Below are 19,496 nucleotides of genomic sequence, written 5' to 3'. Positions count from 1 at the left end.
CACTGCTGTTATCACAAATCCTCCTCCTGCATTCACCACGAGAGAGGAAGCCTTAACTCCAACTATCAGTGACAACGCTTAGAAATAAAACATTAAGATTGTTTGGCTTCTTTTCTTGTTCATGAGGAGAATAAACCATAGGATCCTCCTACCTTTGTTCTTTATCTCCTTTTGAGAACTTTATCAAGAGGAGCCATCCCCTCTCACACACATTTTATTTCTCTTAGCCTGGTTCTGCGTTTGCGTTTGGAAATGTGGGTTGTGTTTTGTAGTTACTTTGATTATTTTCAAAACATATCACCACATGGGTGCTCTGAAACAAACAGGACTGATGGAGGCTCTTGTGGTGTCTTTCCCAGGACTCAGATGAGTCCAAGATATGCTTTTCTCTAAAAGAAGTAGAAGTTGTCTGTGGACCTGAGATTAGGCACATCACTGGTGATGTCTATATCCACTTTTCCCATTATTGTTGTTGTTACTGGAGATTTAACCCACAGCCATTCTACCTGTTAGTTTTCATCCCAGCCCTGTTTTATTTTGAGACAGGGTTTTGCTGTGACCTCCTGTCACCTCTTCCCAAGTACTGGGATTACAGTTGTGTGTCACCATATCTAACTCATTGGATTTTTAAGTACCTGAAACATATAGTGGCTCTTCCTTTTCAGTGTTGCAGTACAATGACTCACTTCCTAGAGATCTTAAAATAATTTGAGGGGTTTTTCGTTTCCATCTTTCCTTTTACTCCTTTACTCAAGGAAATGGTACTTTGCCTTTTGTTAATGAGCCAAACCCTTGTCAGAAGGAAAAATAAATACAATCACTATTTGTCTACTACCTTTGGGCTGAATAATTCCCATTACATTTTTCTAGGAAGCTAAATTTCCAAATGGTTTCACTGAGAGCATGCAAAAGAACGTAGACATTTTAGTCATTTGGGGAAAAGTAATGACAGACTCTTTGTAAGAAAAGAAATAAAAATTAATGACAAATCACATTAAAAGATGACAAATAGCTCTCAGTGTGGGAAACAGACCTTGAAGACAAACAGTTTTGCACCTGAACTTGATCAAAAGCATGAACCAGCTGATTTCTCAGCTCTAAATTAAATTATTTCTTTAGATACATGAAATATAGATATACACAATACCCTTCTGCTCCTTGGGGGATATTCATCTTCTGTATGAGTCCTTGTCCATATACTTAATGATGGGTAATGGATTTTAAAAAGAGTATTCAAAAAGCAAAGCCTCTTGAGATTCTATTTTGGATGGAAAATTTCTCCCAGCAGATTGTATTTTAGAAAATTAAAGGCAATGCACAAGCGTTGAGATAACATTTAGGTAAGTGTATGTGAGTCATTTTCTCCGTTCTACTGATTGTCTCTGTGGTTAATCACGAAACTCAGAGTGTGAAATATGAGTTTACTTTTCTGAACACTGGAGTAGCTTAGAATAGATCTCTTGAAAAAAATTTTTTAAAATGACCTTGGTCTAGAGCACAGGTCAACAAACTTTTTTCAGCAAAGAGCCACACAGGGAATGTGTAAGTCTTGTGAACCAGTCTCTCATGCACCTGTTCACCTCGACTGATGTAGTTAGTAGAAAAGCCAGCTATGGATGCAGGCGCCTGACTAGTGTGATTGTGTTCTAATAAAACTTTATTTACAGAAATAGATGGGAGGCAAGTGTTGGTGGTGTATGCCTGTAATCTCAGTACTTGAGGAGGACTGTAGGTTTGAGATGTGCCTTAGTGACTTAGTGAGACTTGCAGCTATGTAGTAAGACCATGTTTCAAAAACAAACAAAAAAGTAAAAATAGCTGGAGGTAGAATGTCTCTGGGTTTAGTCCCTGGTAAAACCAAAAATAAAAACCCTATAAACAGAGGTGATAGACCAAATGTGGACGTAGGCTGTAGTTTTCCGACTCTTGGTTTAGGATGGTGTGTGGCAACTTAGCTGCCCCACAAGCTGTTAGCTTTTCCCAGTTGACACGGCATCCTGTTGAGTTTGAGTTCAGGCCCTGGGTTCAGCACCTCGGCTGGACCAACCCTAACAAGCTAGTAATGCAACATTTTCTACGTAGCTTCCATAAATAACCAAACTGGGCATGAAGCCCATGAACCAATGTCATAGTCATATTTCCCTTTCACATGATATCTACCTACCTAAATCCGCAATGCTGGAAGGTGGGATGAAGAGTGTCAGGAAGGACGCCTTTAAATCCTCCTACCCTATCCATCTCCCCAGAGAAGAACAGAAAAACAAAAGAGAGTCGGGGTACAGTGGTACAGTCCATCCCTCAGAGTTAGGTGTCAGTGTGCCCTGTGGTGCATACAGTCTAGTAGATCATATAAGACTGGTTCACTTAGGAAATATTCACAGAGTTCCTGCTGTCTGCCAGACTCGGTGCTAGTACTAGAGACGCTACCGGGTCCCTAATAGCCTACAGATTTCATTCTGGTGAGGAAGAGACATAATATAAAAGAAGTAGAGAAAAAACTGAAATAGAGAAGGAAGGTTTGAGTTGAGTTGTCCCTTGGAATTTGGCTCGCTGGAAAGGGGCTGTGTTGGGGAGAAAGAAGATGAGCCTCATCTACACAGGCAAATATTCATTCAAGGAAACACACACGCCAGAGCCCTGCTAAGCCCTGGAGATAGAATGGCAAATAGGATGCTTTTCTATCTTCAGGGCAGCTCAGTCGGGTAAGTAGAAAAGCAAGGAAATGAGCAAAGACAGTGTACACTCTGCAGTCTCCTGACTGATGAAGGCATGCAGAAAAAAGAGAACTGGACTGGACCTTGCTATGCATTAAGAATGTGCACGCTAGCACCACGATTTGTCCTGACCATCAAATTGACAAAATAAGTAAACATTATGTTATCAGTTGTTAGTGTGAGAAAGAGAACTCCCCAACTCTTTAGGTCAGAGTCCAAATTGGTAAAATAAAAATAAAAGAATCCTTTCTGGGGGAATGATTTTTCAGTTTCTAGATAAATTTTATATTTCATTTGAAACATCAGTGTCAGGGCAAGGGGGAAGTTGTCTCAAGCACTTGCTTGTATGTATGCACAAAAGACAACTAGAGACGTATTTATTACTATGCAACTGGTAATTATGAAACAGGAAAAGCCTAGGTGTCCAGCAGTAGGGGACTACTTTAATAGTAACATAGCTGTGCTAAGGGGTATTATTAATTCTTGAAAAATAACTAAATACACTTGTCTACTGATATGAACATGTTAGCCTAGAGTGTACTTAACTGGTGTAAAAGGTATTATATACACGTTAAGGTCAAGCCTGCCCACTGAATGATATGTGTATGTATGCCGTTTGTAAACGTGATAGAGTATACATCAATTTGTGTAGTTCGTGTGGGCAATGAGGCTGGATGGGATGGTCAGTGGATATCTTTCCCATGTCACTGGAGTTGACTACATTCTCATGGTTTTACATTTTCAAATGACCATTAAGTGGGGCTTGGTGGTGTATGACTGAAATCCCAGTGACTTGGGAGGCTGAGGCAGGGGAATTGCAAGTTTAAGGTCAATCTGGAAAACTTAGTAAGATCCTGTCTCAAAATAAAAACAAAAAGGGTTGAGAATATAGCTGAATGGTACATTGCCCATGGGTTTGATCCCCAATACCACAAAATGAATAAATAAAATTGACTCTTAAGTAATATATGCCACAGTATGGAGGCATAGAAGAATACCCATTGGGTGAACTCACCCATACTCCCAGAAGGGGCTGCTACTCACTTATCAATAGAATAACCAAATCTGTGCACTTTTTCAGTTCCTTGGTCACTTTGAATACTGTTTCTTTAAAGGGAGGAAAAAAAGAGTAATCTCTTTCTTCCTGATACCATCTCAGAATGTATAAAGTCGTATTCCTAGTGATACCATCATAATCAACATAATCCAAAGGTCCTCACTTTGTAGTGTTTGCCGTAAGATCCCAGCATCTTAGCATTTAAGTGTTTTCAGATGGCATCCATTTAAACATCTGAGATTCATTATCGTAAATATCACAGTTGTGTGAGACCGTATGCTTCAGCTTGAAGCTATAGATATATATATATACAGATTGTGTGTATGTGTGTGAGCATGCATATATATATATATGTACAAGTATATATATATATGTACAAGTATATATATATATATATATGTACAAGTAATAAATCAATAAATCTCAGAAACTGTAGACTTGTGGTGCAGATGTGCAAAAAGAACATTTCCAAACACGTGGGACCGTCTGTCATCACAGTAATATACTTGAGATCCCATATAAGAATCCTTCAATTGCAAAGTTGCCACTTTTGATGGAAAGCTATGATTTAAATTTGGCTTCTGTGCTTCCCATGGTAATTCAGGTAAGGTGGAAAGCATTGCAGAAACCTTCAGCTGCACTGACTCTCACTTCCTGGGGAAATGCACGAGGGCTGTTGTTGTCAAGTAAAGAAATCACAGGAAAATGTGATACCTTTAACAGTGACAAGACACTCTTGGCAGGCATCCTCCTTCATTCCCAGGAGGCTGGAGCTGGAGACAATGCCATATGGCAGGAGAGATGCAGTAAAAAATCTCTTGGCAACTGGAGGATGAATAGGCATGACCCGAGGGCTGATGAGTTTCTTGCTTACATCAGAGAGCCCCTATATGCATACAGGAATTAATTGTGCTTCATGTATTGCAAGCCAAATCATTGTATTTTAATTTCCAGATAAGGTCTTGTCAACTAGACAGAACCAATTTGTAATCACAGCTGATGAACATCTCATTCACTGCAATTAGGAAGGAGGTGAATGAATTAATTGGTTACAGCCCAAAAGAATCCACTAATATTATTCGATTGCCAACTCTGTGCTAGGGCTAGTGCTGAGCCTTGCCAGAGAGAGATGAAGTCATCAGAAATGCCCGCCCTCACGGAGCTCTCAAGATCCCAGAGGGGAACTTCAGAGAGCTTTAAAGTTGTGGAAACTGGTGTTTTGTAGGCCGTTGCATCTGGCAAGACCTCTTTGCTGACTGTTACAAAGCCACCAACTTTGTTATTGCCTTGGACATATCCTGTAGGAAGGGTACTCGTAGCCACTTTAGGAGGTATATCTGAGCCCTCAAATGCTACTTTACCTTCTGGAAACATTTCTGGACCATCTTCTCTAATCCCGCTCTCCCAAGTTCAACTCTGCCCAGAAGCATTCCAGGTGTCCCCAGAGAATGAAGAGTGAGGTATTCAAAACGCCTCTAAATTTTAATACAAGAGATGTCCATTCACACCCTGGTTCTGGGTTGTGTAGAACTTCCATGAAAACCGAGGATGACATTCTGAAGCCCACGCATCAAACGTCTGTGTGTTTTTTATTTGAGGACTTGTGATAATGTTGGAGCAAAATAGCAGGGCAAGAGTCTGCGGTAAATCCCAACCCTGAGAGTTCCTTGATAAAAGTTATAGACGGATCAGTGACAGCACATGTCATACTTCTCTTCCCACCTTTAAAGAAACCATTCTGGTAAAACCTGTTGACTATGTTTAGGTGTTTGGGGCTGCATACAGATTGGTCGGGGCCCCATTTGTGGGTTTTCCTACCCCTTCTTCAGGGATTATGGGTTCTCTAAACTTTAACCCACAGGAGTGTCTGTCGTTTGCTCTCTAGATTTCCCCTAGTGGATTTATCCACAATGTCAAGACTGGCCCACTGAATTTGTTATAATTCCTTCAACCTCAGGCATAGACCTTTCAATCCTCTTTGAACCATAAACTCCCAGGCTGCAGACTGGCTTCCAACATTTCCTGTGTTTTTTACCATTCTATAAAACCTACCTACTGCCTCTCCTTCCAGGTTCTGAAACAGAACCCTATGACCAATCGAAAAAGCAGTGTCATAGTTTTGCTACTTATATATGTATGACCTTAAGATAGTTTCTTATTTTTTCTGAGTCTCAATTTTTCTCATCTATAAAATCATGTGGGTTTTTTTTTTTAATGTCTAAGGAATCAAAAGAAATAAGATTGGTTGGGCGTGGTGGCGCACGCTTGTAATCCCCGCTCTTGGGAGGCTGAGATAGGAGGATCGCACAGGTTCGAAGCCAGCCTCAGCAACTTAGTGAGACCCTTTTTCCAAATAAAATATAAAATAGGTCTGGGAGTATAGCCCAGAGGTAGAAAGCCTCTGGGTTCCACCCCCAGTACCACCAAAAAAAGAAAAAAAGAAAAAGAAAGAAAGAACATTGACTGTTTTTGTTAACTGCCCAGAAAATAAAGAACACTGTATAAATGATCGTTACTGTGGAAGATAGATGACAAATCTGAAAAAGAAGCACTGCTGAGAAAATAATTTGGGTACTATTCAGTGTGGGTCCATATGAACCAAGGCCCTTAGATTCCTCCTTCACTTAGAGTAGCTTAACTGGAGTAGAATGAGCATGAATGATGTGATGTTTTGCTGGCACCCTCAGCCAGGGCAAAGCCTGCAGCTTGGTGTTTCACATATTTTGATACCCAGCTATTCTGTCCACTTTGTAGCTAAACCAGCATGGAAACAAACCCACCAAGGATTGGTTCATTACATTTTATATGAAAAACTCAAGTTTATAATAGGATATATAATAGATAATGTACATTGTCTAGAAGAATATATTTAATTTATAACAGAATGTAAGAAAATTAGAAATTTTGCTTTCTAAGCAAATTTTAACCCAGCTTGTCACCAAAGTGAGATATATCTGTTGATAGCTCCTCTCCTTAGATGCCTCTGGAAATGGAGTTTGATCATTATCTGAGTTTCTCTCCCTGATAGGAAGAATTTTTATTATATTGAATTTTGGTCCGACTGCTTCTAATTTCTGCCATATGGTGTTTATTTAGCCTTTTGGCGTGATAACAAAATGGAAAGCTGATTGCTCTACATGGCATACCGCCAAAGAATTGTTGGGTCAACTTTTCAGACGCTACATATTGTGAAGGTGAATAGTGCGTATATCCATCTCTGTTTTGGCATGTATTGCTTACTGTTTACTTTCTTGCACACTAAAAGTGAACAAATGGCCTGTTTAATGGGTTATCTTATGACTATGTGTTGAACTTTAGAATAGTAGTTTCCCAATTATAAGAGATATCATCTAATGCTAGTATCTCTCCCAAAATGTTATTGCTAAACACTCACATAGGTTCCATTAGAAAGTGTTCACTGAGAAGGAAATTATTTCATACAAAACATCAGTTCTAAATTGCCACCTGAAAAACTTCAACAAAATTTTCATCTGCTACAAAGCAGCTGCCTCCTCCTCTTCCTCTTTTCCTTCTTCATCTTCTTCCTCTTCCTCTTCTTTCATTACATCCTCTTCTGCCTCCTTCAACTATGCCTCCTCCTCTTCCTCCTCCTCTCCTTCCTTCTCCTCTTCCTCCTCTTTTTCTTCTTCATCTTCTTCCTCTTCCTCTTCTTTCATTACATCCTCTTCCGCCTCCTTCAACTACTACTGCAAATACTACTATTTTTTGGTGTGGTACTAGGAATTGAAGCCAGGGGCATTCTACCTCTGAGCTACACCTCTAGCCCTATTTTATTTTGTTTTGATATTTTGAAACGGAGACTCACTGGGTTGTGAGGGCCTCACTGACTCGCTGAGGCTAGCTGGAACCTGCAGTCTTCCTTCCTTAGCTTCCCAAGTATTATCATTACACGCATATGCCACCACGCCTGGCCACCTGAGCTTCTTTAAGCTTTAGTAGTTGGACAAATATGAAGTCAAACAAACATTAATATTTGCATTGCTCTGGCTTATAGCTTTCCCCAAATACCCCATTTGCCCTGTGCTTTTATTCCAGCAACTTCTAAAAAACGTCAGGGCATCTTCACAGGAACTCACTAATATTCCCGTTTCCCCTCTTTGATCAATTCCTGAGAAGTTTTAGATGAACTCCTCCCCACTGGCCTCTGTGAGAAGAGCTCCTTCCCCAGAAATCCCCGAGCCAGCAATCCCTCATGACATTCAAAGACGCCACAGCTGCTTTTATTTGTCTCCTCTGCTTCAGAGCCACGCGAGACGCATCCCATTCAGAAATTGTGCCAGAGCTGCCGCTCACTGTAACACTTTGTTATTAGGAACCAAGGTAGCAGTGCCTGCGGATGTCTGGGTCAGCTGTAGCTTGTGAATCTTTAAGCTTATACACATAGCTGTCTCCTCCTGAAGAGTGGATCCGTGGGGCTGGCTTCAGAAACCACCTCCATTCTCTTCTCTCCATAGCCCTTCTGATTCTGCACTTCTCCAGGTCTTCATATAACAGTTGCCATTGTTGTAGGCTCCTTCCCCCAAGGTATAATGCTTTGCAACATAAAGGAGCTTGTAAATTACAGGACCATCAATGCATCACACACAGCGGGGCCCTGAATCCTAGTTTAGGCTTGGCCAGAACATTCTGTTGCCAGAGTCAAGAGGACTACCACTGCAAGGTCAAATATCTTTAATCTATAGTGGAGCAAATCTCTCCTTCCAATAACTTGCCCTATAGTTGCTCTTGGAGAGAAAAACACACATGGGTACAAAGTACATATAAAACCAAGTGATTTTTAAAAGACACATGCAGTAATATGAAAACACCAAGAGGTAATCTCTGTAAATCTAAGACTTGGTAATTCTCAGACTTGCTGAATCCATAATTTCTATTTTGCTGAGCAGGTGACTTTTAAATTGACTTATTAAAATCTCCACACAAGTTTGAATCATCGGTCTCAGTTTTGTTTAGGGAGTTTTAAGTTTGCTTAGCTGCCAAGTTGTAGTCCTATTCTTTATTCATTCAACAAACAGGGTTGAATGTGCACTGCCAGGCACTATGTTATATATAAAGACATTCCAATTTGAAATATAAATTTATAGTGACTATAACCACTGCGGGAGAGACAATGAACATCATCCTACCAGAAAAAAACCTGCCATATATAAAGAATCCACAGAGGAGAATGTCAGACCTCTATAAGAAAAGAATAGCTTCAGAGCTTACAGCTTATTTTTTAGTGGGAGATAGAAAAATTTCTCCTGAAAGCAGATATGGGCTCTGTCTTTCTCTACGAGGAAGCCCTTAAGGGTTTACATGGCAAAAATAGGTTTCTGCTGATGATTGCTTGGCTGAATCATTCATTAAAACTTCCACTGTCATGGTAGAACTGAAACTCTATTTTATCAAAGTTGGAATTGACACATGAGATGATATTAGACTGCTTTATATGTAGCCTGAACTATCTAATCTACGCAAGCTTTGGAGGTAAAGTTCATGCCTGGGTTAATCAATCAGGGTAAAAAAAATCCCAGATCTTATAGTTGTTTCATGTATGTCAGCCCTGACTCTGGAAGAAACATGGGGTCCAGTCTGGTGCCTCAAGTAACCAAGAGAGTAGGCTGGAAGATGTACTTACTGCATCAGCTACAGGTCTGACCTGATGTCAGTGGGACTTAACATATCTTACTTAAAGCTTTGCTGACTATAATGTTTGGAGAAGTGAGGGTGGGTCCTTGGCAAACCAAGGGAAGCACTTTCTGCTTCCCTCTTTTGGGCAGATCTGAAGATCCTCTAGACTAAGCCCCATGAGGTTTTATTAGGAAGCTAGTGCCTCTGGATGCCGGTGGGATATGGAGATATGTGGAAAGCAATTAAGAGATGGTCTATTTTCTGGGGAGAGTCTGTGTGTTGTTTCTGAGCTAAATGCTACTTGAGTCCTGGGATGATTTTTCGTGCCCGCCCCATGGAATGCTTGGACTTTGCATTTGTAACTGAGGGACAGGTAGTAAAGGAACTTCTGCTAGCCAGTATTTTAGAGCATGTCCAAGGCAACTGGAGGCACATTGGTGCCTTGAAGTCAGCAGCATGTGTTTATATCACTGAAATTGACACATTCTCCAAATGAGGGCAGCATATCACCACAGCAGTCATGCAGTCGTGTGTGTGTGTGTGTGTGTGTGTGTGTGTGTGTGTGTGTGTGTGTGTGAGAGAGAGAGAGAGAGAGAGAGAGAGAGAGAGAGAGAATTTTGATCGATCCTGGAATTGGATCCACACGCATCTGTCTGTGGGAGGGCTACAATTCCCAGCATGATGGATTCAGAGCCTCCATTTCTGACTCATTCATATCTTTGTACAGGTAGATTCTGAGCACCAACTCTAAGAGGCTCTACAGCTTAGGCACAGACCAGTTTGCACATCACAGCAAAGGCTAGCAACCTTTGGAACCATTCGCCCATCTGACATGGGCATGCATGTGTCACAGAGGGACCCAAGTACACATCTAAGAATACCACAGAGGTCTTATATGGGTTCATACCTAGCTCCATGAGAAGAACTGTTCTATGGTTTGCAGATAAATTTTAATCTACCTGTGTTTTCATCTCTCTGGGCATCACGATAGAGTTTAATGTGTTCCTTCACGTATTTCTAGATGGAAAGAAACCTATGCCCATTGGATTATCATCCCTAAGAACCACATTTGAAAGAAAGCAAAAGAAAAGCATAAAATCAAGGTCAGGAAGATTAAGCCCCTTTATTCAAGGAGCCAAACTTTCTCATTTCAACCGTGGTTTTTGTCTCTCAGCTCAAGTTTGTCTTTTTGTGACATTTGCATTAAGCCCAGAGGACATTTTGAGTGGAAACACACTGAAAGCATAATTGAAACTCAGAGTGGTGCCGCTGTCTAATTTGCATTTTTCCCCAGGTGGGGAGTTCTTGCTCCCTCCTCTCTTCTCCTGGGGTGCTCAAAGATTATCTCAAAGAATGATGTTATGCAATTGATTCCAATAAATCCTCATGTACCATGCATTATAACTTTTCTCCTTTCCAGAAGCTATTTGAAATGCCAGCATGGGAAACAATAAGAGGAGTTGGTAGGTTCAGGATAGCATGGATAGCTCTCTGTGCCCCCAGATAAATGGAGGTCTCCAATATTTATTCACAAGTTTAATTGTTTATTAGAATTTTCCCTTTCAATTATCCACATGGTGTCACTTAGAGCTACTTAGGATGCTGTTTCTATAGAAACATATATTTTAAAATAGTCATAAGCTATTCAACTTCATCCCTAAATATGTTCTTTGAACCCCGTGCCTCCAAAATACATGCTGTCTTGATCTCGACTGAAGAACTAGAGAATCACCGACATTGTGGTGGGGTCTGAAAAGTTAGTAATATGGGACCACAGTACAAGACTGATCCTATCAGTTGCACTTTTTAATGGGAAATTTAAAGTGAGATTATTAGTAGGAAAAATGGAGTCTGTTTTCTCTGTAAGAAAGAAGAAAAATGTGTTAAATTCTCTCTTGATTGTAGTGAATTCTTTCTCTTGATTGACTTATCTGTCATATATATTAAGAGTCTGTCATTAGATATTGCCAAAGGCACTACCATAGATGTATGTCTAACCTAGATGTATGTCTTTTCTAGCATTCGCATTTTTGTCCAGCCCTCTTTATTTAGGTCCCATTCCAGATATCTGGCTCTTAGGGCCCTCCTAGGTCATAAACTGATGAGGGTGATGCTAAGCTTGACATTGTCTTAATTATGGGTGGGCAGAGAGGAAAGCAGTCCAGGCCAATATTTTTAAGATGCAATGAATGTCACAGGAAGGGTTTTAGTGGATACAAAGAACGAGCATTTTTTAAGTTGACTCTTATTTAGCACATATGAGAAAAGTGCACTTGGAATATTCAGCATGTGGGTAAAGACCAGCCTCAGTTTCCAGAGAGGAAAACAGGGTCTACCTGGGATTCATGTGAGCATTCTGATGTTGATATTTGTTGTAGTCGTGGACCTAATGCACAGAATGCGGTGTCAGTATTGTAGAAAAGATCATCCCTTATATTTGTATAGAGTTATCTTTATGAACAATCCATTTGGAGAGATGAAACCCAGTTCTGTTGAGTATACTGCAGTCAGGGCACTCTAATTTTACTGTGATTTTCCTTCACAACTGCTGGTGTGGGGACTGAAGGCAGGGCTTCACCAAGAAAACGAAGTAGTCACGGGTGGGCAGGGCTGGACTGGACTCAGCCTAAGCCCTGCTGCATGTAGTGACTGTTACCATGGTAACAACACATGAGCCCATGCCTGAGCAAGACGGAAGTAGGAGGACTCAGGAACAGGTACATTGCCCGCTGGAAGAAGGAAGTGTTGCCGGAAAAAGGGCAAAGGTGGCTCCTTAGTGCCCAGAATTATGAGAACACCAGTTCATGGACTGCCTGCTTGTGCCATGTTCTGAATACAGATTCAGTCGCTCAGTGTACCCTCCCACAAGGAGAACCTCTGAGGACCCCCAGGGCATCCTTGAGATGAGGCACCTACCCTTTCTCTTCTCATTCATCTACTTCTAGGAAGTAGATGTGTCCAGAACTTAGGCAATCTAGGCAGAGACATCAGATGGGGAGCTTGTTCTTGTGTTATTCCTTTCTTGATGCATGACCTTAAATAAGTTAGTCTCTCTGAGGCTCGATCTCATCTCCTTGTAAAACGATGCTTACAGATCATATGTTGTGCGTTCTCAGTGGAACTGTCTTTCCCCAAAGGACTGAGATAGCTTCTTGTTGGGAAGGGCAAAAATTGTACTTAAAGGAATAAAGTAAGGTGGTGTTGCTTTTACTGAGACCATATGGTGGTAAAATGCATATGGACCCAAGTTCAAATATTGGTTTATCATCCACAGACTGTGTGTTGTGGTCACCAACTTTGCCCTCTCCAAGTCTCAATTATCTTATCTAGGATCTATGAGGGGGGAGGGAATCAGATTAATTCATTGTCATCATTGTGAGGACTGAATAAGACAAGTATATAAAGTGCTCAGCACTAAGCCTCCATGGAGAAAGTGCTCCATCCATACCCACCACGGTTACCACCGGCTAATATCATTACCGTAAGCATTGTCTTCCCAGAATAGAAGGATCGACTCAGTTCATCAGACATTGCCTTTTTTATATGAAAAGATGAATGTTTCATCAGACATTTCTATGGTTTCCAAAGTATTCTAGGACCTATGAAGATGTTGCCACCAAAAGAAAAAAATCAGTTTCTAGTATCTATCTATCATTTATCTATAGTGTGTGTTTATGTGTATAACTTGTTTTTTGTTTTTGTTTTTTGGTACTGGGAATTGAAATTAGGGACATTCTACCTCTTTGCTGCACCTCCATCCCTATTTTATTTTTATTTCTGTTACTTTATTTTTAAGTTTTCATTGGTGCACTGTAGTCATACATCCTAATGAAGTACACGATGGTAGAGGTATACCTGCACACGTCACTCATTTAGCCCTTCCCCAATTCTGACCCCATTTCCTCCCCCTCGCTCCTTATATTTATTTGTCTTAGTGACTGATGTTGATATGTTTGTGAGTGTACATTGTGTATATTAGAGAATTTTCCTCTTTCCCCTCCCATCCCCCTCAGTTAGGTTACCTTATTTATTCAGGGTCTCACTAAGTTGCTGAGGACTTTGCTAAATTGCAGAGACTAGCTTTAAACCTAAGATCCTTTTGTCTCAGCCCCCGGAGCACCGAGAGTACAGGCATGTGCCACCACACCAGGCTTCTGGTAGCAATATTTCAAGAGACCCAGGTTGGAAATGGACCACATACTCATTTTATAATAGAATATAAGAACCTAATAGAGCCATGGAGAGAAATACTATATAGTGATTTGGTATAATGATCTAGGTACTACACAGCAATCAGTAATTACTAGGCAGCGCTCAGGATAAACTGCATTGACTTGCAGCTTCATGGACGAATCTCACAAAACGTAGTGTTGCATGAAAGCAGCTAAACATAAAGGATCCATGCTGTAAGATTTCACCTGGATGACATGCAAACGCAGTGGAACTGATCTATGGTATTAGCACTCAGAATGAGTGTAGCCTCAGGAAGGAGGAGAAGAGGCTTTACTCAGGAAGGGGCGGAACTAGAATTCCTTTGCATTCATGGTCTGAGCAATAGGTACGTAGGTGTGTCTACATTGTGGAAATTCATTGAGTTGCATGATCCATTCGTGTACTTTTCGATGTCTGTTTTGTGTTTTGATTAAAGGCTTATCAAGCAAGCAAGGCTGCTCATCAGCAAGTGCAAAGCAAGCATGGTGGTCTTTCTTATCCCTGGTGTTGTTTTCCTTGGTTTTAGTTATCTGTGGCCAACTACAGTCTGAAAATATTCAATGGCAAATTTAATTTTAAATGGAAAATTCCAGAGAGAGAGATAACTTACTTTCCACATAACTTTCCTAACAGTATATTGCTGTAATTGCCCCATTTTATTATTAGCTATTATTCATGATCTCTTACTATGCCTAATTTGTAAATTAAACTGTTATTGTGGGTACATAGAGGAAAAAAGAACACAGTATATTCAGGATTTGGTATTATCCATGGTTTTAGAGATCCATTGGAGGTCTTGGAACATATCCCCCGTGGATAAGGGCAGGGTCTATTATACATTTCTATGCTTGGAAAGCAGGTAATACAGTTCTTTGGTTACTTAACAAAGGCCCTCAAAGTCTACATAAGAAGGCAGATAGACAGTGGGTGGGTATATCTATAGTCATAGAAGTATATGTGCCAGGTACAGAATCAACCCAGAGGGAAGCAGGATTGGCTGTCACATCAGTCCTGGTGACAATGCCCCAGCGTAGTACTTAGCCTTTTCCTTCCCACACGTGACCAGGCCTTCAGCTATAGAAACTGAGATCCCATCTCTCTACTCCCCTTCACTACAACTTCTACCTGGGCCTGTCATCACTGGTACTCACCACACAAACTGGTTTTCTTGACCCGTCTTCTTTCCAGTCTCTGCAACTCACATTTACTAAATTATAATCTCTGAGTTTGCAGAAGAGCTCCCATGTGACTCCTGCACACCCTGACCCTTGAAAATATGGCTGTCAAGTGCCACAAGAACACCACTGGATCCTGACCCTGTGAACACTAAAAATAGCTGAAGAGTACCAAGAAGCCATGGAATTTTCCATCTTTCCCCAATTCGTCTTCAAAAGACATGTCCAACTTCATTTCTGTTGTGTCCTTATTAGTTCCTGACATCCCTGCCCTGTTTCTAATCTACCTCTGATCCAAGTTTGTGCAGTTAGTTCTGTTACTAACCTCCCTACGTCCTCCCTCCTCGTACGGGACTTCTAATCTCCCCTGTCTTCCGGTTTCAGCTCATGTCTTTCTGAAGCCGTCCCCAGTGCTCCTGTGGCTCTGTGGTTCTGCCCACGATTCATGCACAGCAGCAATGGATCACTCCCCTCAGTGTCACTCTGTATATCTGACTGTCCACTCTGCCCATGACCCTCAGTTGCATGACCTGCCAGGTGCATCTTGACATCCTAGGTGCTAGCACCTGCTAACATTATGGGAAGGGACCACAGATGTGTCTTTTTTGTATGTGTGCAAAACTGGGGATTTGGCATTCTACCTCTGAGCTACAAGTGTGTGCCAGCTACAGCTGTATCTTAATGAGCTGATTCCAGCAACACTGGCAAAGTCACCTGGGACCAAGGGCTGTGTGGGGTGGGGGTGGTGAGGTGACCCCTGCTGGCAGGTCAAAGATCCCTGCAGGACTAAGCTGTCCCACCTACCCACACTCTTTCTCTTGTTTCTCCTCCTCAGTGACCTTCAGTGATTGCAAGGGAAATGACCAGCTGCGCTATGAGGTCTCAAGCCCACACTTCAAAGTGAACCGTGACGGCATCCTGGTTGCCCTGAGAAATATAACTGCAGTGGGCCGGACTCTGTTTGTGCACGCGCAGACTCCCCACGCCGAAGACATGGCAGAACTCGTGGTTGTCGGGGGGAAAGACATCCAGGGCTCCTTGCAGGTAATGCACCTCTTTGGAACTAGTTGGGTCCAAGAGATACATGAAATTCCATCTGCCTTTTTTATTGCATAAGTTGAGATTATTTTTTATTATTTTTGTCACTGGAAATGACAGAAACCTAACTAAAAAAAGAGGTGGAAAAAGACCATGGGAATTTATTGTTTCATGTAACTAGGGCTTTGCAAGGATATTTTGCCTTCAACCATGACTACATACTAGTGTTTAGATAATGGTGACAACTTTGCTTTTGATCCATCTTGTTCTTTTGGCTCCATTCTGAACAAGTCCCATCCCTCCTTCCCTCTTACTCTGGAGGTCTCTGCAGCTCTACTTCATTCTCCTAGGTGGTGGTCCCTTGAGACAATATCTGTTCTTAAGATGCCAATCAAGGCCTGAGATTGAATCTCATTGGCTCTCAGTAGATCATATGCCCATCCCTGAATGAAACACTGCATCCATTGCCTTATGCTGCCCTGGTTGGCCCTGTCTGGTCACCTGTCTTTCCCTAAAGCCAGAATGAGGCTAGCCCCACCCTACTGACCTAAACCTAAATGCATGCACAGGGAGTGCTCTAAGTAAATTAATACATTATTAGAAGTCAGGCGTGGTGGCGCACGCTTGTAATCCCAGCATTCTGGAGGCTGAGACTGGAGGATTGCGGTCCGTGGACAGCCTCAGCTACTTAGTGAGGTCCTCTGCAACTTAGTGAGACCCTGTTTCAAAATAAAGACTAAAAAATAGGGCAGGGGGTATAGTTCGGAGGTCGAATGCCCCTGGGTTCCATCCCCAAACCCACAAAAAAATATATATTATTAGCAGAGGAAGAGAAATGGATGGTGGGCAGGAAAGAACACAGTGGCTCTTTAGACTTGAATGGCAAGGCAGCCATTGCATATGGTGCTCTTTCTTTTCCATGCACTAGTGCCCGTGTCTTCCAAATGCACATGATTGTGGAGACCTACACTCCTACTCAGGTGCACACATTTTATGAATGTCTCCAAGTGCCTGATTTTGTAACCCAGGGGCTTTTTGCTACAGCCGACTCACTTATTCTTCCTCCATCAGGAGCTCAGAGATTCTGTCATCTTGGTTAAAGGAAAGTTCCCAAAGCTACTCAGCATGACTCCTGCAAACTAATGATAATCACAATGGCATGCCCAGCTCGGGGTGCCCAGTCTTTTCTCCTATCTTCTGCCCTGGTCTTCCTCAGCATTTCAGAGCTTGTAATTTGATCCTCATAGCCTTTCTCCATCTGCCACCCTTCCCAAATTCTGCCTTGTCTGCAGAGTGGGTTAGTGGTGGAGAGCATGACTGCACAGCTGGAGAGCAGAGAGCACATCTGGCAGTGAGTGTTGCCCTCTGCCAGCGCCGTCTCTGTGACCCTCAGAGTCACGTGGAATTTTAATGGGCACGCTAGAGAGTTACATGGGCTGGATGGCACCTCGGTGGCCTGCGTGCTGCCCCACTCTGTTACCATCCTCACAACAGATATGGCTCATCACCTCTGGCTTGACCTGAGTATCTCCCAACACAGTCCTTCTGAAACCTACTGTCACTTAACCACTTTGAGAAGTTTCTAGTGTTCGAATCTAATCCCCATTCCTGAACTGGATAGACTCTACAATCCCCCTTCTTAACTGTGCATCTACAAGTTAAGTGTAGGTTGCAACTCCAAAACTCACAGAGGGTCAGCGATGTTTTCAAAGAAAATAGGATGTTGGTGAACGCGAATTCCAGTGTAGAAATCTGCCGACATCTCCAAGGCAAGACTTCCTCTTGCTTAACCACTGCCGTTTTCACAGAATCGTGGCATCTCTGACTTGTGATATAAATGACTCACTTGGTGAATAAGTAAAGCCACGAAGGGGCCAGAGTGTGCAGCACAACACGCTTCTTAGGAACGCATGTTAGCCTGGAGATTCAAGTCAGGGGCTGCCTGTGGGCTTGGGCGCATCTAGATGGACGCTGCGTATCTTGGTTTATGACTCATCTTTAGATCTTGAAGAGGAAATGCTAGTGTATTTTGCTTGAAAGAGAGCAGGCGGGATTTGGAGAGTTTTCTCACAGGGAAAACTTCACCTCTAGAGTCTGGAAGACTGAGGTTCCTGTACAAGGGGTTTGGCCGTGAAATGCTGGTCTCCCCAAGTCCTGTGTGATGTTTTCCAACAGCACAGCTCCTCCTAGCCCTGACCATTTCTCATTTTCCACTATCTGAACACGCTATCGACATAACGTGGCTGTGATTATTTGTTTCCTCTAAGCAGAGGCCGCGATGCCATCCGTATCCCAGACGCCAGCAGAATGGGACGTTCATCTCCCGCCTTCAGTAATTTTATGAGGTTTGAGGATTCCTTTGTGAAGATACCCAGATGTGTCTGTAATAAAAGCCCCACCAAAAGGAAAAAAAAAAAAAACAGGAAAAGTAAATGAAATAGATGGCACAAGAATCCCTCTAAAAAGAACACAGGCCTTTTATTGATATTTAGTTGGGATGTTTTAAGGCCCTATTGTGTGTGGCCAAATGGCCTCACTGCTAGATAGGGAAATCTGTGAGGATATGAATCATTAAAGCGCTGGCTGGGGAGGAGAGATGGACATGCAGATCAATGGCTAAATGGCAGGCAGGAAGGCAAAAGTGATGGGCCCTGTGCCTGGAGGAAGGAGACGTCAGGGAAGCTGGACCATGCTGTGTTTGGGTACCACTCCCATGGACTGCAGATACTGATTCACACAGTCTCCTCCCATCTATAAGGCATGTGCTCCTTTCTCCATTTTGTGGACGGGGGAACTGATGCACAGGTCAGTGAGTGCCAGGCAACGCCACACAGGAACAGGTGGTGGTGAGTCCTGGGCCCAGGGGACCTAGCTCCTTTGTTGTGGGTCTTGGGATTGAACTCAGGAGCATTCTACCACTGGGCTACACTCATAGCCCTTTTTGTTTTTTAGAAATTGAAACAGGGTCTCGCTGAGTTGCTGAGGCTAGCCTTGAACTGGTGATCCTCCTGTCTCAGCTTCCTAAGTACTGTGATTACAAGAACGCCCTGTCATGCCCAGCTGTGGCCTGGCTCCTGACCATACATGCTTCTGACAGTCTCATGATGCAGCCCCTTCCTTCCTGAGGGGTCAGGCTGAACTGGGCCTTGAAGAATGGTACCCTTAGGAGAAAGGGGGATGCCCAAGCAGGGAGTGTCTCCTGAGGGAAATGTCTAATTGCCTGCAGGGTGTGAACCTCCTTAACTGTATTACCTTGGACAAATTACTTCATGTCCTGAAGATGCATTTAGTTCTGGTTGTGTCATCCATAATGATGGGGGGAGAATAGGCTCTGTAGGATCTTCATGAGGATCAAAGGAGACAGTACACAGAGTGGCAACAGTGAGCTTCTAGCCAAGACCATGGTAATGACCAATGTGGTCAGTGCCTCTGTAATGCTCGTTCTGGGCCGAGCCTTCTGGGCTATACACTCTTCATCTCCATGGCAACTAGCCCCCCAGGGACTGTCACCAATCCTCCTGTCCCTGTCACCTGCAGCTGCTGGGCAAGGACACCGAGGGGCACTGAAGCTGTCCCTTCTCCTGATCACACAGCGAGTTGGCTGCACAGCTGGGGCTTGGGCCAGCAGCATAGCTCTGGAGCCGTCTTTTGACAAGGATGCACATC

At 42.6% G+C, this 19,496-nt stretch overlaps 1 protein-coding gene across 1 annotated transcript in view; it reads left to right on the top strand.

The window, feature by feature from the left end:
- CDH13 (cadherin 13) overlaps positions 1-19,496 on the top strand; it is a gene marked incomplete at its 5' end in the record, with an annotated part of 996,866 nt that overhangs the window by 365,681 nt on the left and 611,689 nt on the right. The window contains one exon of the mRNA XM_080702595.1: positions 15,628-15,836. Within this exon, the coding sequence (XP_080558721.1) occupies positions 15,628-15,836 (209 nt within the window). The remainder of the gene's footprint in view (positions 1-15,627; positions 15,837-19,496) is intronic.

The sequence above is a fragment of the Muscardinus avellanarius genome (genome assembly GCF_963383645.1).
Source record: "Muscardinus avellanarius genome assembly, chromosome: 10".
Lineage (NCBI taxonomy): Eukaryota > Metazoa > Chordata > Mammalia > Rodentia > Gliridae > Muscardinus > Muscardinus avellanarius.
Note: the sequence above shows the minus strand (reverse complement) of the source record. Positions and strands in the feature narration are given on the sequence as shown.